This window comes from Poecilia reticulata, linkage group LG3, assembly GCF_000633615.1.
Source record: "Poecilia reticulata strain Guanapo linkage group LG3, Guppy_female_1.0+MT, whole genome shotgun sequence".
Classification (NCBI taxonomy): domain Eukaryota; kingdom Metazoa; phylum Chordata; class Actinopteri; order Cyprinodontiformes; family Poeciliidae; genus Poecilia; species Poecilia reticulata.
Window position 1 is genome coordinate 18,448,490 of NC_024333.1, and position 24,054 is coordinate 18,472,543.

Sequence of the window (24,054 nt, forward strand, 5' to 3'; positions counted from 1 at the left end):
CACACACACACACACACACACACACACACACACACACACACACACACACACACACACACACACAGAGGCAGAGAGAGTTAACTGGGAATGCTTGTTGTCCCAGAAAGAGGGCTATTAACTCATCTGTTTAAACCAAAAGCAATCCAACCCCAAACCATAATGACAGGGCATTTATTTTTGGAGAAGGACTTTAGTAAAGGAACAGAGGTCATATTCTGTACGAAGCACATGGAATTAAGTTAAATTAACTTCTTTGTAAATAATATTGTTGCCCAAAGTAAACAAAAGTATTTAAATAAGACTTGTTTTTTTACATATATTGTTTTACAACAACTTAAAAGATTTACTGCTTGCAACAGAAATATGCTTTACGGGACACTAACCGAAGTTAGAGACTTATGCAAGTCTGTGCTGCATTGTCCCCAAAATGTCATTTGACTGCTTTCCCAAAGGCAGCAGCACTGAACTAGCCTGATTGCATTTAACTGTGTTACCATAAGCAGGCCACAAAAGCAGCACACAAGCAAGCGGGCTGCAGTAAAAAAGAAAGTAATTTTCCCTCTGGGTTCTTCATGATTACAAAATGAGCTAAACATTTCATTCTGGTTCAAAAAGTCCTTTTAAGGAATAAGCATTTGATCCGAATTAGTTGTTCGATGACAGCATTTTTAGAGAAAAACTGAAAACAGCAGAGAGTTGGAGCTGCTCCACCGTGAATGGATCGGCTTTGGTTCTATTTATATTTAGCGATCCCCAGCGGGAGAGATAGATGACTTCATCCAGGCGCAAACGAGAGCAAGAGTTTAATCTTAGGCAAGAAAAAATACACAATAGCATGTTAAGGTCTTGAATCATCCCTCGTTGTTTTCTGTTTTTCCTCCAAGGAGCCGGATTCTCTCGTAATCTTTTTTGAAGAGCTCTAACTCAATATCGATAAATGATGTTTGAAACTCTTACTGAGGCTTTTATTTGACTTTTTCCACTCATTTTATGTCCAGATCTGTGGAGGAATGTTTGTTTTTATTGTAAGTTAAACCACTTTGCTCTTTCCCCCTCCCACCTTTTTTCTGAAAATATGACGTTAAGATGTTTGATTACTGTAGACATTTCTACGTTGTCTTCCAATTGAAAGCTTTATTTATTTATTCAAGCATAAACATGGACCATGTTCAGGAACGAGAATTGGAAAGAGTTCAAATGTTAGACAGAAAAATGTAATAAGAAAAGTCTATAAACGTCTGTATAATACACATAATGTATATTTATAGAGTTTAGATTATGTGCAAAGAAGTGCATTCTGCATATTTACTAGTTACATTATGACTTAAAACTCCTAAAGGAGAAGATTTAATGCTGATTTGCAGAGCTGTAATTAACTTTTTTTTCTTCTTTTTGCATGCTTCTGTGTTTCAGATCATTAAAAAATTATAATATCAGACAAAAGGTAACCTGAGTAAATACAAATGCTGATTTCTTAGTTCATGTCACAAACATAAACTAAACCATCTGGCTATATTCTAAAATGTAATTTATTCACAGAGTCACAAAGCCTAAGCCACAGTGAGAACCATCATATCAAAATTACTCCAAAAGAGCATGAATCACCTGGGACAGTAGTCACTGCAGGCCAGAACAAAAGTCCAACTTCTATAAACATATTTACTTTTAAGAATCTCTCCTGATGTAAATTGGATGATTCCTGCTTTGAAATCGTTTTTACCCCTTTGTCAGTTATTTCAATGCTGGAGGATCTGGGAGCGGCACCAGATCCCAGTCATGCGTCAATGAGCTCTTGTCATGTTTAAAAAGTGCAGAAAGCAACCACAGCTTCCTAAACTGTCCAGGTCTTTTGTTTCCCTGCGTCTCACCTTCCAGCGTGTTTCTCCGCCCATCGGCCCCCACCACCACATCAAACTCAAAGTCAGCCACCGGGTGATCCGCAGGTCGGATTGCGGCCCTCCACCCAATCGCTGAAAAGAGAAAAGGCAACTGGGAGTGTTGGGTAAATCCACGCACATGCATGCAGGTTTCAAATCAATTTAATCCCCCCTTTGTGATGCGAAGAACATGAGGAGCATCACATTATTTGGACTGTTCTTGTTGGACAGCCCTGTTCCTTTAAAGCTATATTAAATTTGTCAAATCTGGCATGACGAGGGGGAAAAAAATTGTAATAACTGTACAATTAAAGGCTTAAATGTGGATATGCTTCTCCATTTAAAAAAAAAAACAGCAAAATGTTGCAGCAGATGTGTTAGATGAGAGTAGGTGTTGCTTGCCAGTTTGTTGTGAAATAGTTTGTGTGTGGAAAATACCGTCCACAGAGTCAAGGGCACAGCTAAGTCAGTCACAGTGGAGCAGGAGGGATAAGTCCAGCTCTAAATTTAGCCAAAGCTGGTGTTGTTATCGCCACGACGATATGAAAACTGAACTGACACCTCCTGACTTATCGTGCGCTAAGCTGAAGGCCGGAGCGGGATGAGGGGGGTCAAGTATCCACTGAGCTTTGGTCAAATGTTATGAAACCTGAAATGAGGCTGTACATATTCTGTCTTAAAATAAAATAAAATAGGCCACTGGTTAGTGTATTGCAGAGTGGTAGTATAAATAGCAGAAAAAGATCAGTTACAGGGAGATGATGCAAATTACATGATCTTTGCTATTTTTACCTGCAAATGATAAAAACAAAACCCGTGCCAACGTTTGAGTCGTGTTTATTAGTGAGTGTCAAGGAAATAAAATATTCTCAGACGAGATGTTCCCCTTCCCCTTAAATGTGCAGCAGAAGCAGCAAAGCAGGAATGTAAACAAGGATCCTGCAGGAAGCTAAACTCCACCTGTCTAAAAAAAAAAGATAGATTTCTCAAAATGATCCTCCTAAAAGTTAGACATATTCCAGGCGCTTAAATTCCCCTCATTTCTCCACTGTCTAAACCTCCTGTTTGAATACCACAGCCAAAGCGGAGGTGAGAATGAGTACCTTCGTTTTGCTGATCTTCTGGAGGCTCCAGCAGCTTAATAAACTCCACGTTGATGTGAAACTCCACAGCGACGATCAGAGCCACCTTCAGGAGGATGAGCTGCAACTGCTGAATGCCTGGCGGAGACAGACACAAGTCCATGTTTTCGTGTTTGCTTTTCATCTTACCGTTGAGAGCAAACTCTGCCTGCAGGCGATACGTCTGCAACGCTGAGCGGCGCCTCCAAATAGGCGGAAAAAAGGAGAGCATGCTTCTCTCAAGAAGGCCAGTGAACTCATCCTTTTGTGGGGTTTAAGCAACAAAAAGGATGGCTTTCCTTTTCAAATGTTTACCAAGCAGTTGAATTGGAGGACATGGCAACCTTGAGGTTTTTCAAGTATTTCTTTATGAAATTTTTCCAACATCTAAAGAAAGAAAGTAACATTTTCACAGCCGTTTACGGTTACAGGAAGGACGCTAGTAGTGCATTGGCTCCAAATTTCAGGTTTTAGGGATTTGCAGTAAAAGGGGTGGGGGGTACAGAAGGTGAAGATGGCCTCATATTAAAACAAATTATCTCGTTATTGTTGTATTACTATTTCTTTCAACACCTGTCTAGAGGTAAGTAAACTCCATGCATCATATTGTACAGTTTATCATGCAAGAAAACAGTTGAATCGCTGGAGCGGTATGATTTAAAAGGCCGGCTTTTGTTCCTGTGAAGTCTGATACTCACTGATGTGGTCGATGGCTCCGGCGCAGAACTTTCCGTAGAACTTTTTGGCCCCGAGGCCCCGCAGGTCATGGATGGTGTAGGGCCAAAGATGGAGCACGTTGTGCCTCGAAAAAGAATCCCTCTTCTCAATCACCACCACCTTGGCACCCATCAAGGCAAGCTCTATGGCGGTCCGCAAGCCACACGGACCTCCTCCGATGATGAGGCACTGAATGGAACGACAAGGCATGCTGGTTATTACAAACAAAGAGCACAGTTAAATGACCTACATCAGGGTGACATCTTTGTCACAGAATCAGCAGAAAGCTTGTTGAAACGGAGAAGGACATTACAATTGTTTATAATGAGCTCTGGAGCGTTCTGCAGCTCCATACATCACGAGAAGGAGTTGTACTTTACTGCTCCGCCGCTGAGACGCTTTAAAGTGTCTCATTCAGGAACACTTAAGTAAGATAAACTCTTATAATCAGTCCAGTCTGCACAAGATTGCTGATGAATGTGTGATTGTATTATTGGCAAAGCTACAATGTACAAAAAGAAAATAGTTTGCACATGCTTGGAGTGATGTATTTATTAGTAAGCGGCCCGGAGACACATAGTTCAGGTGTTATTCACAAAACAGCCTCACCGAAGAAAATGCATGAAGTCAGTTTGAGGTTTAAGTGTCTGTCTGAGCATGTGCGGTTGAAACATTACATCATCGTCCATAATGATAGATGAAAGAGGTGACGCATGTGTGTTGGCACAGTCCTCCTTTTTCTTTCCGTTTGAAGACATTACGAGACTTTATGAAGAAAACTGTTCAGAGATGGGGCGCATGATTATTTTGACATTTAAACCAGAAGAAAGTTTTCCTGCAGTGCTCAGCAGTTTCCTGTCTCAAAGACTTCAGCAAATTAGGACGGAATACATTTACTTTTCATTTGCCTTTCCTACAAATGCTCAGCTATCCGACACATAGATGCAGTAGATAGAAATTTTGACTCCTGGCATCAGATGTAGTTACAAAATATGACAAGGAGGTTTGCATCGGTTCCATGACATCGGTTCAATAACAAAACATGCTGAACCGTGAGACACCGGCAAAACAGCCATGAAAACAACATAAACATGACAACCCCCCTCCAACCCCCCCCCAAAAAAAACAAGTTTGTCCCATTGACAACTTCATAGCCCAACTTGATACGTTGGTCATTTTGTCCCATCCACCACCGCTTAAACACTTTAGAAAAACTGTCATGCATTGTTATTTTCTGGAGATAAATAATTATAAAGATGTTTGTATTATTTAACTTTAACATGTTTTTCAAGATTTTCAACAACCTTTTCAGACAGTTTTGGCTCAGAAGCCTTTTTGGGATTGTCTGACTCTTATAAAATATGACAGATAATGAGACCTGACCAAACCAAAATGACTCAGAATTACCTGTTTTATCAGAGTAACATAACAGTACTTCTCCAAAGTAGACTTCAGGAAGGTTAGAAAAAATTCATTTTGATCATTGAAATTCAATCATTGAATTGAAATTCATCTCAATTCCTTTCATTTCATTTCAATGCTGCTATGAACAATACTAAGTTCTATACATATAAAACTAAAACCATTGGGAATGTCATAAAAATGAATGCCATTTTGGAAAAAGCAACATTTTGTATCTTCTCTAGGGATTTTAAGACCTGCCTTGACAACTAATGTATAAAATATTTATTTTCAAATATTCTATTCATGTGCTATTCTAAGGAATATTTACTAAATGTGACTCTAGTATAAAATATCTCCATCAAGAGGTCGCTCAGAGTTAATACAGAGGTGAAACATCAAATCTTTAGAATATGACATATTTGACATATATGAATATGAATATTTTAATAAAATTAAAACAAAGTTCAGCATCTCATAGTTATTTATCACCATAGTTTCTCATAAAACTTACAGAAGTAATAAACCGATACACTGTGGCATCCTTACAGAAGTATGTTTTCTTTTTTTGCTGTGTTTTTGTGTTTTAATTCGTGTTGTTGCCTCATATTAAAATCTGCTCTACATTGCATACTACTCCTGCACCGACAACCAAAAGCCTTTTGTGTATCTATGACCTGCTTCTCTCGTTCTTCGTAATAAGCTGCCTGAGGCTGTCAGGGTGATGCATTGTCAGACGAGAATTCACAGACGCAGGTGGTGTGCACACTGCCCTGACAAGTTTAAACTTACGGTTATTCTCCTGTGCAAAGCAATGCTTAGTGCACCGACGCGCAACAGATGAGGAACAACATCATTTATAGACGCACGATAGAGAAACTTTGTCAAATCCACTTTCAAGAGCAGCCATTGTTCTCTAAACTCGTGTCACTGTTTTGATTTCTCTATCAGCCATGAGCAGAAGTGTTTGTTTTTACGTTTTCCACTCACTGATCAGGGATTTTGTTTTATTTTTTTCTTTTCCCCTGAACTCTGGTGCCACATCTGCTGAGTCAGGACACTGGTTTCCTCTCAGCTCTCTCCACCTGTGTGACCCCCGCTCTCCACCCACCACGACCTCACCCCGACATTCATCAGACCCAGGCAGACAGCCTGTGAACAAACTGTCAGGTTGATCTGAGTACATTGGGAAATGGACAAATCATGCATTGTCATCAGGCATAAGAGAGGGGTTTTGTTGGTAAATTATACTAACAGCTGATAACAGCTGTGTGACACCTCTGACGAAGATGGAAGCGCGTCAAAACATGTCAGGTATGTCTGAAGAGACATAGAATAGCTGAGTGTCTATAAAAGATCTTTAAGATTGTATCACGTCTAGACACAATGCGTTTCACTGAACGCAAGCTGCCTCCCTTAGATCTGATGAAGTGCGCCGAGGCTGACGTGCAGCACGATTTATGTGAAAAGACAGATTTTGTCGTACACAATAAAACTTAACAAGACGGACGCTCTGCCTCTGCTACCATCTGCGTTAGGCTGTAAAAATCGTGGCATCACATCCTGTTAAAAAGACTCAGCAATATGAAGAAAAATCCCTGAGTGAAATCGCATATGCCACTGATGGGGAACAGAACTGACAGAAAAATTGAAGGATTTGTTCACCCAGTAATTGAAGAAGATGCAAAAGGAGATAGCCAGCCTTTGTGAGCAGTAAAAACACAACATACATGTAGGCAGTTCCTTAAAACCAAAAACGTTTTTGCTTTGCTTTCAGAAAAAAACTCTTTGTCGAGTCAAAAATACAAAATAAGAAACTCTAATGCACTTGCCTTTTTTAAGTTGTTGCCTAAGATATTCTCAGCCTTAGACAATAACTAAGCAGAATGTAACACATTTTAATAATAACCACATCCCTGCTCCAAACGCTAAGGAAAAACGAAAAGGTAGCCAAACAGAGTCTAACTGGGGCCAAATAATCAGAGTTGCTGAGTGATGCTGTCTCTTCCCCTGTGCAATAAAAAACTTGCTGAATCTGAGCACAGCTGACAGGTGAACACTTCTCCAGGTTTCGACTTTCTCTCATCACCTTTTTTGTGCCTCCTCCCCTTACACCACGACCACCACAACAACAAAAAGAGAACAGACTTTTAATCTATCATCTTGTGAGTGTAAGATAGAAGGAAGCAAGGGAAGAGAAGGGTTGTAGGACGTAAGGAACAAAGATAAAGGACAGAATGAAGCAAGTGAAGTAGAAAGGGAGCGTGAGAAAAAATACAAAACAGGAAATGATAAAAATGAAAGAAGGAAAGTAAGGAAGGATATAAAGTGGATAAGAGGAGACAAAACAAAAGATTCAAGGAACAAAAGTCATAAGGAAAGGTCCAGTGTAGGACACAATGAAGGAAGCACAGAGGTAAGGAAATAAGAATGGGCACTACAAAGAAGGAAGAGGAAGGTACAAGAAAATAACAAAGGACAGAGTGAAGGAAAAAGAGAATGACATGGAAAAAAGGACAGAACACTTAGATGATTTTCTACATTACAACACTTGGAAAATCCTTAAATCAAACCCCAAACTTTTCCAGAAGTATAGGAGCCATGAATAAGATATAAATCTACTGGGGTGCATAAAGATTAAACAACTGAGCCTGGGTTAGCTGTTCCACACTAAACTTTAACAGGATGTCAGAGTCACACTTATGTCCAATAAAAACAAATCATGTGAGATTAAACAACAAAAACTACTTCCTAAATCCTAAAACTTTAATGTTGTATGAAACAAACGTTTAAGCTGGACCTTTCACCAGTGTGGTTTCAGGCCTGTCAGCAACACAGTTAACCTGATGGGTGTGTTTTAATATTTTGGAAAGACTCTCCTGCTCCAGTTGCTAATCTCAACTCTTCTAGGCTGTGGATAAATTAATAACTCTGCATCCACTTCCTTAAAACAATGATCACATTAAAAAGGAATGTGCAAGCATAATAAATAATTGACATTTATGACAGAAATAATAGCAAACTTAACCACGACACATTGTTGAACTGATTGACTTTCATACCAACGTCAAAAATGCTGACAAGAAAATTAAATATCCTGATAAAAAAAATATTTCCGTCTGCATTTTTATCTTTATTGCACAGGTGTACAGAACCACACGGGAAATGTGAAGCAGCAGATGAATAAAATGCAACAGTCCAGTCTGCCGGCAGTGAAGACAGGAAAGCATTTTTCTGCTGAAAACATGTAGCTTTGGGCTTGCAGCAGTAAATCAACTGGATATTCTGGACAGCAGCCAAACAAAAGATACAGCTTCTAAAATGTCACCAGGCACAATATAAATAGAGAAAACGTAATTAACCTAGCTTTATAATAAAATTACATTTGTTTTTAAACTTATTACCTTGTTTCATGATATTTGTTCTGAGCCAAATACAAAAGCTTTCCTGCTGTTTTCTAGGAAAAGATCTCAGATGTGAAAAAAGGTTAATTTACCATCCTTTAAACATCTTATACAACATTTCTACATAACATTAATATTTGCTTAGCTAAGCTAACTGTATGAGCTGTAGGTGTCAGCTAATCATTCTAATCAGCATGTTGTTTTGTTGCACCTGTGAGTCACAGCAGATCAACAACAAGTTATATTCAGCCTCTTGATTTGCAGCTATGTACAGCAATGTCATTTGGTTTTGCAGAAGAGGCGTTGTTAAATTCAGAAAACAATGACAAAAACAGCTCAAGCATCAAAAGGTGGAATGATGTGAAAATACATGTAAAACGTTTGGCTAAAACTTAAGTGAAAATGATTTCCAGTTGCGGATAATTTGCTACTTACTGGTTATTGATCACAGTAGATCTTAGCTTAAATGTCCGATGTGACTATTGCAGGCAAGACACAGACTACTAATAACTGCTCCACAAAAGCTGATCCAGATGAAAAGACAAGGGAAAACATGTCTCTAAATGCATGTATTTATCTTCTGTCATTATTACCCAGTTCTACACCTCCATCATATTTAACATTACTTTTTTTCTTAAAGATGGAAGGAAATAGTTAAACTCACCTTTGTCCCCACACAAGCTTGACCTTTCTTGTACTCCTTGTGGGATATCCTTTTGTCCAACTTGCTCCAAAGTGCTTTGGCCTTCCAAGAGGTGACCTTCGCCTTCAGGCTGCTGTAGAAAGTGTTGTGGTTCGCCGGATCAAGGTCCAAACGTCTGCAGAGGACGTTGAAGGCCTGCAGAGTCCCTTTACAGGTGGAGGCCTGGATGAAGTTCTCAAACAGCTTCCCGACGTTGTCGCTCTCCTCCTCCATCTTTCCCATCTTCCCCTCTGCAGCAGATGTCTCGGTGTGCCGAGGTTCCTGCTCAGCGTCGCTCAGCTCGCTCTGCCAGATGTGGCTACACCCTCGGCTTGGCCCGCACCATCATGCCCATTCTGAGGAGGCAAGACACATAGCAGTGATGTCATTCCACGGCAAAGAGTCCAACAGATGGCTTTGAGTAACTTTGTGTTTTTCCATTTTCTACTTTTAGCCAAAAGGTCTTTTTACATAACTTTAAATGGATAATAGATTTGAGTAACGAAGCAGTTTGACTGCTTTTTGTTAGGAAAGCATTCCTTTACCCATTATCTAAGGCGGGAGGCATTCTGAGACGTGGTAAGCTTACACCCACATGAACAAGATAACATTTCGAGTACAGACAAGGTTGAAAAAATATATGCAGTTTCCAGTATGCAGCAAAGCAGAGCAACCTTGTGATTGAACTTCGGGCAGCTGCTGACAATATTTCTAACTCTTGCTTTACAGACACAACTACAGGATCCTAATCTAACCTTACTAGTTCACAAAATGTGATGGTTTCACAACCTCGAGACTCAAGGAATGTCCATATCATATTACTTTTTTCCCCTGGGTTTCCTAAAGATAAGTAATTTGACTTGACAACATCTTTTAACATATTCTTTTAATGGTGATACCAGTAGTCCTATAACTTGAGTAAATTCAAATCCTATGTGTATGTCTTCCAAAAAATTTGTCTATATGCAAAACTTTGCATGTGATCCTAATCAGTAGCTCACTTAACTTTTCAAAGGTATTGTTCTACAATTTTCTTTGGACTTTGGCTGCTTTTTGCTTTCAATATGTGTCCATGGCAGCATTTTATTCAGAGTGTCCTTAAACAGAAGAAAAGTGGATTGTTTTGGGAGACGATTCCGCTGTTTCTAGCTCATTCTCACAAACAGAAACCAATACTTGCTTGACAACAACTTTGTTTATGTACCTAGGGCAGTCTGAATTTACATTGGACGACCATATTTGGCTATGCTGGCTTTACTACAGACTGTTAATGGGATCAAATATCAAAATCAAGAGCTCATGAGCTTTAAGGAAGCGTTTTTTGTCTAAGCTTTGTTGAAAGGATTCTCTACTGTCTTTACTAAGTTTACTGTCAGAAAACACATTTACATATCTTTTTTGTCTTTATTAAAAAATTTGCATTTCCCTTGATTATAAATATAAATGTGCTCAATACATATTTATCATTTATTTTATTCTCTCTTAATGTATGGCTATTGTTTCATAATAAGGATATTTAGTTTCCAGGCCTGGTTAGTGGTTCTAGCCAGATCTCTGTGCAACTACTTTTAATGGAAACGCATGCAAGCAAAAACAGATTATTTACACAGGCCTAATACTATAGCGTGCACTGAAGCAAGCGTGCTTACATGTGTGCCTGAATGTGAAAAATGTTGCTTCTAAAAACACGCGCTCACATCAGACTGAAGCCGAACTGATACAATTAAAGCCCCGTTCCTCCAATCAACCATCAAGCACTTAAAACTCTGTGCCAGAAACTGGTGCCAGAGGCTGACATCAAAGCAAAATGTTGAAAGTTTCAGCACAAGGCCCGAGTGTGCCGACGTGGGTGGAGACCACAGCTTCCGTGAGTTTTGGGGGGAAGCCTGGCTTTGAAATTTTAATGTCCTGCAGAGTGGGACGGGTGTGGTTAGACAAGAAGCCGTAGGGGCGGTGCAGGGTCTAAACACCCACCCACCCACCCACTGTATTCCACTGATACTGTCACACCACAATCCCAGGCAGCGATGTGACGCAAAGTTGTTTATGTAGATGGTAAAAAAACAAAAAAAACAGGTGACCATTCAGTAACGACTCACATATTTCTAATTATGTCCTCATGCCACGAGGGTTTGAACTTCGTTCCAACAGCAACAAAATTTCTCTCCAGGCTAAAGTTGGCATGTTAATTTGCACAGAATCCTGTTTGGCCACGTGTCTGCGTTGTGTTTCTGACCCTCTTGCTTTACAGAAATACTTAAAGTGAGACAGGAGATCCACGTAACCCACAGAAATGCTCCATATGCATTTTGGACCGCTACAATATCCTGTCAGCATATTCTATGGAGGCCCTTTTTCGACAATCACCCAGCCTTTAGTGGGCTGGCATTCCTTTGCCACGTGGCTGCAGGAGCTCTGAAGTCGTCCATCATCATCCTTTCAGAACAAACTCTTGGTCCTCTCATCGGCTCCACTAGGCAGCCGGGTGCAGGATGCAACCATGGTTTCTTGGAAATGTTCAGGTTTGTCATCAAACAAGAAGATACGACAAAGATTCAAAGGGCATAATGCATAACTGGAGGTGTAATCTTTGACAAGGATCAAACAGCTCTTGCATTTCTGGAGCATTTCCACTTCTTGAAGACTTCACAATAAGGAACTTTGTTTTTCTTTTCATGCTTTTTTTTTCGCTTTTATTTTTGCTTGAGCTTTCTAAGAATTTTTTTTTTTTGTGATCTAATTGTATTTCACATTTGGCCACAGTAAAATGTGAACATCTTAAGCGAAACGTCACGTTTTAAAACAAAACGGTAAAACGCCACAACAACTAAAAACACCTGTTGCGTGATTCTGGCGGCACTAACGAAACAAACGCTTAAAATGCCGTTGGATAAGTTGACGCTCAGCACCGAGACTATACCCTTCCTCTGACACATGGACTTCACCAACTCGGTCTGACAGAATGGAAAAGTGACTTGTGGGCAGACAGAAAGAGGAAAACCCTCAGAGCGGCTGTAAAAATACAACCGAGCGAAACGGAAAGATTAGCCTCAGCAGAGACAGATAATGGTTGAGAGGATCACAGAGTTTATTACTACGTTGGTTTACATTTCCTTTCTGTCCAGTAAATGATGGGATTAAGTGAAACCAGCTGTGGCTAAGAGAGAAAAGTAATGGGGAGTGATTCAGTTCCCAACAACAGGGATGGATTCATTCATGCCATTTATCAAACAAACTACTGCTCACCACTAACACCCTGTGATTTTAATCATGAAGGCACCTTTACTGCATTTGCGCACACTCCCTAATATAATGAGCGTTTTTACATTGTTCAGAACAGAATCAAGAGAGAGGCATGCAGTAACACGGTATCTGTTCGTAGTTTGATAAAGAAGGAATGGTATGAATGTAAAATATGTAACTGCTACAGTTCACGTTAAGAGAAAACTAAGCAGGGGCGGTTTCATACTCACTATTTGTTTTTACTGGAAAACATCCAGCAGTTGCATTTTTTTTATATTTATTAACTCAGAATTTTTCAACAAGACGTCCAATAACAAGCATGACATACCATTTGTCCCAATAAAGACACACGAAAAAAATACAGCACCCGGCACAATTGTTGTATTGTAAATTTAGAGAGGAGAGGAAGGCAAAGTTTAAGCTTTATTAGGATCTGGCTAGTAAAGCAAAATTGTATTGGGTAGATTCTTTTACTGTTTGCTTTTTTACAGGGTTCATTGACCATAGTTAAGAGTTACCTTTTTATTTAGAGATTTAACCGATTTGAGCATCATTAGCATCATTAAGTGACTCATCAGGGATGCGATCCTGACAAACCCTCTGTCGGGATGGACTCAAGTTTTTCTGCTCGAAACCTAAAGTTGTGTCGCCGTCAGACAGCGGAGTTACTAATCTGAAATATTTTCAGCCACAAAAACAAACTCTGAAAAGAAGGGGTGATTTTAAAGAGAGCACTGAGCTCATGAGGAATGGGGCAAAGAAAGACAAATTTTTAACACCACAGGAGCAAATAAAATGCCTGAAGTTCTAGGGGATACATCATTCACTTCAAATAACCACAGTGCTCCCTCGGTGTTGGTCATCCTGCATTTTATTCATTTCATGCTGTAGCACAGACAGTCTAAATGGATGAGTTCTTGATTTAAAGAACATCAGGTGTGTTAGAGCAGGAGCTAAAACAAACAGGATACTGAGCTCATTTGGGTCATAGTGGGGAAACACTGAGAGGCTGTCTTGACCTCAAACTTGAGATAACTAAAATAGAAACAGCCCAAAATGACAATTTTCCATTGATAAGCTCAGACTGATGATTTGCAGGACAAATACTGAAAAATTCGTCTTTTTTTTCAATAAAACCCCTATCAGTGATTCACAAGGTTATAATTTATTGCCATGATGTCCTACAACTGAAACTTTGTCTTCTATATTTTGCAACATCGAGTCATCAGAGGGTTGATTCGATTCTGCAAAATATTAAGACACATTTTTAAGTGCGGGGAGAGTTTAGCTTTGTTTCCACAGAGTACACTGCTGCAGACAGAGCAAAAAAATAAAAAAATAACTACACAGCAAGAAACGGAAAACACTGCTGGGAAATTCACATGTACAGTAAGAGCAAGCAGCCAGCAACAGTAATTAGAGACTGAACTGAAGAAAACCAGGAAGGAACCTTCCGCAGGCCTGATAAGCCAGCAAAAACATTGTGCTCATGTACCGTTCAGCCTGTAGGGCAGAACTCTGCACCAGGCCTCCAAAGCTCCTCTTTATTATCTCAGCTCACTAAAATCTGGCTGCGTGTCCAGGCAGCTGTGCCAAAACAAAAGAAGACGTGTCCTGATAACAGTAGCTCGCCGAGAGATAAAAGTAAATGTCAGTCAACTTCAAAGGTTAAAAAAAACAGACACAAAATGTTCATTTTAACTAAAACAGGCGCAAGAATGTGGAGCTTTCTGTCCGCAGGCTCACCTGACCTACAAGGTGTGTTCAGCACATGGCTCTTTGCACAATAACTCACTGAGATTAGTTATACCTGACTGCCTTTGATCCACATCACAGAAAGGCGCAAAGGAGGTTTAATAGTATTATTTCTCAGCAGGAAAATCGGCCCGGCAATGCTCAGAATAGACAAGTTTCAAGTTGCAGGAAAAACAAATTTTAAAAATCGCATGACTTGGAAAATAAAACAAGAACAAGCAACTCTTTGTTTCACAGACAAATATTCAACATCCACCTGCTCTGGAGTCACTAGAAACAGCTTGACTGAGACTTTTCTCCTCGACAAGACCAAATGTTCGAAATAATTTTACCACATCATCGGAGCCGAGCTGAAACCGGAGCTGTTCTGGTAGGAAAATTTAATCATGGTGATGCAACACTGCAGGGTTGTGAGCTCCCTCATATTCGGACACTTCATTCCCCGGCTTTTCCTGGAAAGACTTTCTGGCTTCCTGTAAAGATCAAAGTTCAAAGGAAGGCTTCCTCTGCTAAGTTTCACCTCTGAGATTTTAACCCCACATTTGACGAAGTTCACAGATGTCCTTTCTTCTGACAGAAGGAACTTATTAACAGTTTCCTGGGATAACTTTACTACATTAATGCTGATGATTTATTCTCACCACTCTGTTTAGATGCTGAGCAGTCCAATAGGGCAGCACGGATCTTCATAGAAAGGCAGTTATGCCGCAAAGCATAACACCATGTTTTAATCTTACTTGGTAAAGAAAAATAAAAGAGTCAAAAAAAAATCTACTTGTCTTCAACAGTCAGTATTTGTAACCATCATGAAGGTTTTATGTTTTTGAATATAAAAAAAAAAAAGTTACAGGCTCCTTCTAAGAGAAAATACAGGCTGAGAAGAACAATCTAATGATATATATCTATGTTTGATTATTTAATTATCCAAAATTGTACTTGGGTTGAAAATATTTACAGATAAACTTTGGGTTTTTACCAAAATTAGCAAAATGCCACTTGCTATATGTGCTTACTTAAAGGATTGTGACAAAAGTGTGAATCTTTGAAAAAATCACAGTGTTGTCAGTTTGCTGAAGAAGCATAAAAGTTTGTTTTTCTGCATAACTTTGGAACGGTTAATAAAAACCAATTCAGAAAACATTTAAAATATGTTTTTCCAATTTTCACAGCAGTAGATTTTAAACAAGTTCACTCCAAGTTAAGATAGCTCAGGTAAATTGCTAAAATCCCAAATGCTATATTCCACATTCAACATGCCTCAGATAACATGGGTAATGTTAAAGTTCATGGCTATAGATTGAAAAACAGACTGATCAAGTATAACTTGTTTGCAAGGTTTGTCTTGAGGGAGCCTCTTCTTTTTTGAAAAGAACTTAGCAGCACATTGTAAAGTTGAATTGTCTAAACGCACCGCACTACGTATGGCTGAAAAACAAACGGAGCTTATAAATTCAGTAAACTCAAATTATAGAGCACGGATTTGCAATCATTTGGGTTTCTTTTTCAGCTTTGGGATAGTTTTCAATCACAGTGTTGAACTTAAAGTGTTGAGGCTCAGCCCAAACTGGACCATTAAACAATTAAGAAAATGATTCCCAACTGCAGCAGTAAAATAAAGAAAAGAGAAAATAATCTAATATGAAACCGCAATGGCCCAGTCAAAGTCCAGATCTAAACTCATTTGAGGTGTTGCAGATAAAACCGTGCCCACCACCTTTAATGGCCTCTAGCTATGTTCTGACAAAAAGTTGGCAAGAAACCAAACACAGTTTAGAACTGCAAAAAAGTCTAAATCAATCTCTGTGGTAACATGATGATCTTTAATACGACAGCAAAAATAAATTAAAATTACTTTTAAAAGTCTAAGTCAATCTATCTCATAAACCAAGGCAAAAAGTCCTGAGAGTGATGTTCTGTTGATATTTTCATAAAAAGATATTTTCATAAAAAGTCCCTTACATCTTACAAGGCTAAAAAGACCAAAATATTTTACATCATTGTTTTGCAAGAAACTGGTACAAGCCACTCATTTTGCACACATTTCTCCTAGCTATTTATATAACCTGATCCACAAAGCCTTCACGGCTGCATGGCTTTGTAGCTGTTTTTAATTGCTGCGAACATTATAGTAAACCTGGCAGAGTGTCGCTCTATGAGGAACAACAAACCCCACCTATCTGTGTCAGTTCCTATCTCTTTTGTGTAGCCGGCTGGTCGCATGTGACTGTTTTCTATGCCGTGGAACAAGGAAGGAAACGTGCTGCAGAGAGGAAGAAGTACGTTTACGACGCCTCCCTGGTAATAATGAGCTCGGGCTTCCACACATAGCCACTCTATTCGGCACAATGGAACACGCTCAAATAGTTTTTGCTCTCAGCATGACTTTCTAAAATACTGTATGTCTTATGACTTTCATGTTCATTAATCTGATCTCTCTTTGGTTCATTCATAGAGATAATCCTTTATTATCTGGTTTTATTAATTCGATCGCTTGTTTGATGAACTTTAGGACGGGGAAAGATGTTTTCAAATTTGGCACGGGGGTTCATGTTTGCAACACAACGGTTTCAGTGTTTAATTCTATCACTGTGTTTGCAATATACTGTATTGACTAATATTATTACAGTAAGAGAGAATAAAAGGCTGCAGCAGCCGCTGCAGTTCTGGCATCCTACAGGTGAGTCAACTTTCAGGTGTTGCTAAAACAAACATCAGATTTACAGCAGGAAGAGCATGAGTGCATCTGTCATCTTTGATCAAAAGAATCAAAGAGTTGAGGGAATTAGCACCGTTTTCGGATTCCTCATAAGGATCATCACAGGCCGGGCCTTCATTTGGCTGCGTGCTTGGAGCTTTCTGTACTGTTTGTTTCTCACCACGCATGTTTTTAAGCTAAACTGCAGTATAGCTGGTAATTATACACTAAAAATGAAAGGCTGGCCGTGTAAATTTGCACTTGTAACTCACTGAAGGAGTACTGAAACCTGCAGTTTAGAGTGTCTGCAGACCCGTTGGGTTTTAAAAAAAGTGGATGCTGATGCACAAAGGTCACCTGACTTTATCTGTGCTGTTGCATTAGTTTCTAAGTGTGTGACAATAAAGTTTTAAAAAAAGGAATAAGAGTTAACTATTTTGAATGAGCTTGTTCACTACAAAAAAAACCTGGAGCAAAAACCCAAAAACAAGCAAAAAAAATGAGTTTGATAAAGCATTTGGTTAAAAATGAATAACATTAGAGTAGACAGTTTATTCTAATGTAGTTTATAAGTGTCTATAAACAAATATGTCATATTTATAGCTCTCAAAAGATTAATAAAGTGTACATTTGTTTTAATGACTTTTCTGTCATTTAGAAAACAAATGTGCATATGCTTATTTAATAGAATGAACTAGTACTTAAATAAATTGCTTTCCTTGTGTCATTTCTTTTTAAATGTCACAAATATTCTCACATAAGATTACTAATACTTTATAAGGTTAGCTTCTGAAGGTAAATGGCATTCACAAGTATCACAGTAAAGATCATGAATGCAAATGCATGCCACACTTCTCAGAAACCTACTCTTCAACAGGAAATATGCACCTTCTTCATATGGAACTAGGCTTTTTCATGTATGTATAACATACCCAAAAATAACAGCGTATTCGTCAGAAGAAAATTAAAATGCTGAATTCAGAAACTCTGTGAGGGTGTGGACACCAGACGATAGATTTATTAGCAAGTTAGCCACGCTGTCCGACGCCAATAAGACCAACCTGTGCGATAAAATGTAATTAAAGGTGCTATAAAGTATTAGTCTAAAGGTGTGCGCACAGATGGGATATCTTTCCAGTAGGAAGGAAGTAATGTGGCAGAAGGTCGACGTGTGAAGACAGCACATTGGTGTCTGGACCGCAGTGGACTGTAAATAAACGCTGCTTAGATTAGAACAGTCACAAAGGTTAATTCCTGCAGTCTGATGGCGGAGTGGGATGGGGGGGAAACTTTATCTCCACCACAGGAAATTATTGCTCATAGAACATGAGGAAGGAAAGCAACTGGTGTTTGGGTGACTTCTCAGACCCATACCAGAAAAAATGTGCTGTGGGATCATGCATCATTTTGTAATGTTCTGAGTCACAGCCTGACTGTGTGTTGCATGAAGTATGTTGAAACACAGAGTACAGAAAAAAAAAACCCAGAGCTGTTCTAAAAGCAGGTTTTTGTCCTCCCTGTTCTGTTCTTCTTTGATCGGGAGCTTGATCAGGAGGCTGCTGTTCATTTAAGAGCCAGCTGTGTGTATTTGATCAACACATGTGTGTTAACCTTCGTCACTGGGAAACATTAACAGAAAGTTCCTGTGGCTCAGGGATCTCTGGCACTACACACCACACCTTCTCTTTATTATTCAGCTGATGTCACTTTTCAACCCAGAAGTCCATTTTGGAAACTGCTGAGCCAGTGGAAAAGGGAAAAAAAACACTTAAACAAACTTAACTTATACAAAAATAAAGACGACGGACAACTATACCCGTTTATACCCTCCTTTGTTTGTCTGTGAACTCGCGTGTTGAGAAAGCTGCCATTCCAGTTGAGATTGGAGCTGATTTGAGATATAACAAGCAACTACACATGTGCTTGCAACTGATTTATGGCAGAAACCATGAGCATGGCAATAACAAAAAAAAAAAAGGGAAATTGTACAAGAGAAGATAACCTTTGTGTTATCAGAAAGTGGAGACAGGACCAGCTGCCTGACTCCTCTCAAAAAGAAGAGTTTAATCTGGACTTTATAATAGCTGAATCCTGACTGCTCGAGGGAAATCTCCAGAAAAGAATTAAACTTTAAAGATATCACTGTGAGATTATCAAATCATCATATTCTGTCAACCTCCAAACTTCTGCAATAATCTCCAAGGCCAGATTTAGACTGACTTTAATATGAGCTGCTTAATTAGAGCATTTTGTTTCAGTCGCAGGACCATGAGTTGCATTACAGTCAAGTCTAATCGTGTCAAACAGGCAGCCTGAAACACATGCTTTCAGAAACCTGTGAAGGACCCAGTCAGGTGCCTCAGAGCTCCCATCGGACACTGTGACGAGGACAGACAAACACAGCAAACAGCAAAGTGTAAAAATCAGAAAGAGCTTACCTCATATCTAAACCTGAACTCTCCCGCCTTCCAGAGTCGTCGCTGAAATTAGGAGCTGTGAGAAAAGCGACTTTCTCAGTACCGTCTGACAGATTCTCTGAGCCTGCTGTCTGAGGGCGGCGCTCAAAGCTGGGACACATCCCAGAACTGCTACTGTAGCTACTAAAGCTGCTGAGGAGACTGGGGCTAATCCCCCAGTCTCCTCAGCTTTGGATGCTTTGTACTATCTACTCAAAACGATCTTTTAGTCATTTTGATGGGCTGGTTTGCGTGTAAAATATATCACATCTTTAGACTACCAAACAAAACCGTAAGACAGAACTTCACTCTATTGCAAAGTTTATTCTTTCCCCCTGAGACTGCCAGGCGCCACACGTCCCTGACCCAGTCCTGACAAAAACACTGCGGCCCACGTTTCACCCTGTGTCAGCACAAACTGTAATCTGGCTGCACATTGACAAAACCCCCCTGAATAAACTCTGTAAAGACGCGTGGAATCCTTAGCCCGGACATATCCACGGTGAGAGTAAATATACTGCCATCTTGTGGCAATTTTATTTCACTAGTTTTTTGTTTTTTATATACGAATGTTGGTCCTTTAAATATATATTAAAGGTCCACTATATGCTTCCTTGAACAAGCTATAGGAAAGGTCAGTAGGCCAGAGAAAACATGTTAATTACCTTTTGTACACAAAATCCTTCTCAGATATTCAGATTTCACCCGATTAGTTCTGCCTGTTTTGAGCTCATTAAGTAATGCACTGTTTTAGGGCTACGTCACGATTATGCAAATGAACTGGCCGAGCCTTTCTACCTACCTCAGACACGTGACGGCCAGGGGTGAAAGTAAGGGGGTACGGCAGGGTACTGCGTACCCCTAAAAGATTTAACGGGGGGGAGGGAGGGGGAGACGCAGTACCTGCAAGAGAGGGGAGCGGCTGTCTGCTGTAAAAAAATCAGTGAGTTCAGTGTGCAGCAGTGAGTGCCACTAATCAGCCATGACTGATTAGTTTTTCAAGAACAATCTAAAACAGACTTAATGAGTTAATAAATAACTGTTTTTCTCCATTTCATATTGTTTCTGAACTGTTCTGAACTTGCTAGAGCAGGGCTGCAATATGTCGATCGCGGAAGGCGTTAGTACAAACTGAACGCCGCCAGGAGGCTGAGAGCAGCACGTCCTCCTCTGACTCCTTATCAAAACGTCCGTAACGTTATTAAAGAACAACAACAACAAAAATCAACAAAACGTGTTCAAATTAATGACCCAACAACAATAATAATCTCAGTGATTATTGTTTCAACAAGGTGTTGCGAAATTCTGTGCGTTTCGGTTCCATTACCAGTAACTAGCAGAGCAGGAGTTTAAAATTAACTAATCAACCACCGCTGTGTTCAGGGAGCACTTATTAATGATCGCAAAATAAATATTAAGCCTGAAAACCTAATATCGTAACGGACTGAGTGTTGTGTTTTTAACATAATCTCGGGTCGGCTGTGGAGCGCAGGCGGTTGCCACGGCAACGGGTGTGCTAGAACACCCTAAAAGGCAATACCTATTCTTTCTTAAATTAGGTTTGTATGCTTTACTCAAGTCTCACTAAATTGTTTATTCAACTCAAGTAATGTGAGCAATGTACATGTTTGGCCTGAGAAAAGTACAAGACTACGTTATTTTGAGTAAACTGGATTTGACTATTTTTGTCACTGGAGTGAATGCTTCAGCTCAGCGGTGCGCATGCGCAGTAAAGTGCAGGAAGCTTCCATTGGAAGAAACAGAGCTTCTTTAAAGGTGGGTTATTCGTCGTCAGTATATTTTCATGTGCCATGTGTGCCTTTACTACTCGCATATATGGTTACAGGTTAATTTTTCTTTGAAAAGATGACGCAWAAAAGTCTTTGCAGGCTAATATGCTAATGTTAGCATTGGCTCATGGGTCCAACATTAGCTAAAACTGCCACGCCTTTTACTTGAGAGCCTTTAATGTTTTTGTCCGTTGTTGTGGAAACAAAACTTACCAAGCACAGTTCAGGTAAAATCACTCAATCAGGTTTATTTATGAATTATGCACAATACAGAGAGATTGTAGGACAATCTGGATGAAAATCTCTGCCAGGCAGAGACAACACATGAGTCTTTTACACGCATTAATTTCTAAACTCTTAAACATCCTTAGGAGTCAAACAACTAAGAATGATCATAATTAAGGATTATGAAAAAAGTTGAAGTACTTGATACTTGGTAGAGTGAAGTTTTGCTGCTCACTCTGTTGCTCTGTTGTTTCAGATTTAAAGTCATGATCTAGATGGACATTACAGACAGGTCGTCCTTCACAGTGGTTGATGTGGATTCATGTTGTTCCTTCCTTCTCGCCCCTCTCCCCCACTCGGTCTCGGCGTTGCTGCAGCCAAATCCTCCCCCGTCTCTTTCCTCTGGCTTCTTGTCAGTCCAACTGGTTCTGGTGTTGGATCTTTGGGTTGTCCAGATAGTCCCTCAGGAAATGTCCATGTTGTCCACAGATGAAACAAGCGTCAACAGTTCAGAGTCGTCTTCYCTCACAGCTSTGAAGCATGTTTAGCTTTTCTTCCTCTACGCTGATACTGGACAGCAGACCAGCGGAGGTTGTTAAAGCTCAGTCTCACACAGTTTTCAGTCCAAATGCCCAACAGSAGACTGACAGTTGTCCCCTGGAGGTGATGGAGGTCTTTTCTGTCTTCTTGATCCTCCAGATCTTCTCAATCATTTTCATCGGCTGGTTTTGTAGGAGGGACATCATCTGGTCCATGGGAGGACAGACGGGAGGAGTTGAGGTCAGAGGTACCGCGCGAGGCTCAGACAGAGAAAGAAAAAAAGCAAATAGAAATCAATTAGGGTTCGTTTTGTCATTTTCCTTGTTGTTTTCTATACGTATATATTTATGAATCTTATTTTAACCTTTTACATGATCATATAGTTTTAGTCATTTATTATACATCCAGTATTATGGCTCTTTTTTGTGGAACAATTTGTCAGAGAAACTTGAGGGCTAATTGTTCGTACAGCCCTAGTGTGAGGATCTGTTTTTCTGTGTATTTAGTTTTGAGGTTTTTCTGTGTCTGGATCTGTTTTCCCCTGTGAGCCTCTGTGCCRTCTTGATTGTTCCCAGATATGTCTAGTCTCCCTAATTACCCTCTGTGTATTTAAGCCTACCTGTTGTCCTGGCTCTGCCTCTTAATCCTCTAAGAAGGGCATTTATTTCCAATAAAGGTCTTTAGGATTCCAAAAAGGTTTGGTTCCCTCAATTTAGAAAAYTCAAGGAATCACCTGCCTTATTTACCTTCCCTATGACTCATGTTAATCAGAATGCTGGATTTGGGGTGGAACCCTCCATGCATGGTCAGTACTTTCCGAGTGTCTTAACATTGGTAGTCTTCATCTCCTCCTTTGGCCAGCTGATTATTCCTGCAGGGTCACTGATTACTGGTAAGGCGCTGTTTATCACACGGATCTTGTTCTTGCTATAGAGTAGCGGTTCTCAACGTGGGCGGTACCGCCCCCCAGGGGGCGTTCAGAGGACGGCAGGGGGCGCTGGCGGACATTTTTACAAAAGGGGGGCGCTGGGATGCCTTTGGGGGGCGTTTAGTCGAAGGTAAACTTTACAGAAATAGCTAAAAAATGTATATAAAAAGTTAAAATGTAATAAAGGTGAGTGTGTCTCATCTATACAGTCTAGTAGAACAATTTTACACATTGAGATTTTGAAGGTACTGAAGAAAACATTTAATGTTAAAATTATGTAAATTATTGAACATGACTAAACATTTTAATAGAGGACAGTGTGTCTCGTGTAACAGCATGAATGACCACTTTTTTGTATCAGTTGGTCACAAGACAAGGTATTTATTTGCATGAGTATTCGGAAACTGACAGTACCGATGTGAAACTCCTGAGGTCGGTAACACAATGAAAACACCGGTGTTCTGAATAGTTTGTTTTGGTCTGTGGAGACCAAAAATGGCGGCGAGCGACGTAAACGTTATACGCTGTGACGTCAGCTCTATAGCAGTGTTTCTCAACCTTTTTCGGGCCAGCGCCCCCCTAGCCCTAATCCAGGTCCCTCACCGCCCCCCACCAAAGAATTTGTAAGCTACTTTGCACTGACAATTATTTTATTAATGTTACTATCATTATTGTAGATGTTTAGAATCGGCGCACCGATTATGTTTTCCCGTACACTTCAGCGCCCCTTACGCTCCTTCACCTCGCGCACATAACGGGGTAAATGTAGCGAGTTTTGCCCTAAATGTATCGGCGTCTGGAGGAGGGGGGTTGGGGGGGAGGCGAGCGTATGTTTCTACGCTCCTTCGTCTGGGGGCGCCGATGTAGTTTCACATCATGTGTTGATTTTTCACTGTTCAGCGTCGGATTCTGTTTTTATGCCATAATTCACATCTAGTTTGTCGCTCCGTTTTATGTCCCGCTTCTCCAGTTCCAGAGTTTTGCGCAATGTGCGAGTCGTTTTTTTGTTTGTTTGTTTTTTAACTCCCTAAGGTGCAGGGCGGTCGGGAAACATCGATGGTGAAAAGGCAGACTGACATAAACCTTTTAAAACAACGGAAACAATTTCGATGTTCTGATTATTGAAATTTAAAAGTTCTGTGGTACCGTTGTTCCATCAAACCCGTTTCATGTCGGACCCCTTACAGCACCGGTGTTAACGCTATAAAATGAACGCTCTC

General features: G+C 40.0%; 1 protein-coding gene across 7 annotated transcripts in view; it reads right to left on the reverse strand.

The window, feature by feature from the left end:
• mical2a (microtubule associated monooxygenase, calponin and LIM domain containing 2a) overlaps window positions 1-19,502 on the reverse strand; it is a 37,497-nt gene extending 17,995 nt beyond the window's left edge. For 4 of the 7 annotated variants that reach the window (XR_533351.2, XM_008405305.2, XM_008405304.2 and 1 more), the window contains exons 1-5: window positions 19,334-19,499; window positions 9,185-9,558; window positions 3,697-3,904; window positions 2,981-3,097; window positions 1,869-1,970 (exon numbers count right to left, since the gene is read on the reverse strand). Coding sequence is in view for 6 of the 7 variants with exons in the window: in XM_008405305.2 (XP_008403527.1) it covers window positions 1,869-1,970; window positions 2,981-3,097; window positions 3,697-3,904; window positions 9,185-9,445 (688 nt within the window). In the remaining variant the exon portion in view is untranslated. Of the gene's footprint in view, window positions 1-1,868; window positions 1,971-2,980; window positions 3,098-3,696; window positions 3,905-9,184; window positions 9,559-19,333 lie in introns of all 7 variants that reach the window. The other 3 variants (XM_008405303.2, XM_017304175.1, XM_008405308.2) reach the window with 3 other exon arrangements.
• Window positions 19,503-24,054: the final 4,552 nt, after the last annotated feature.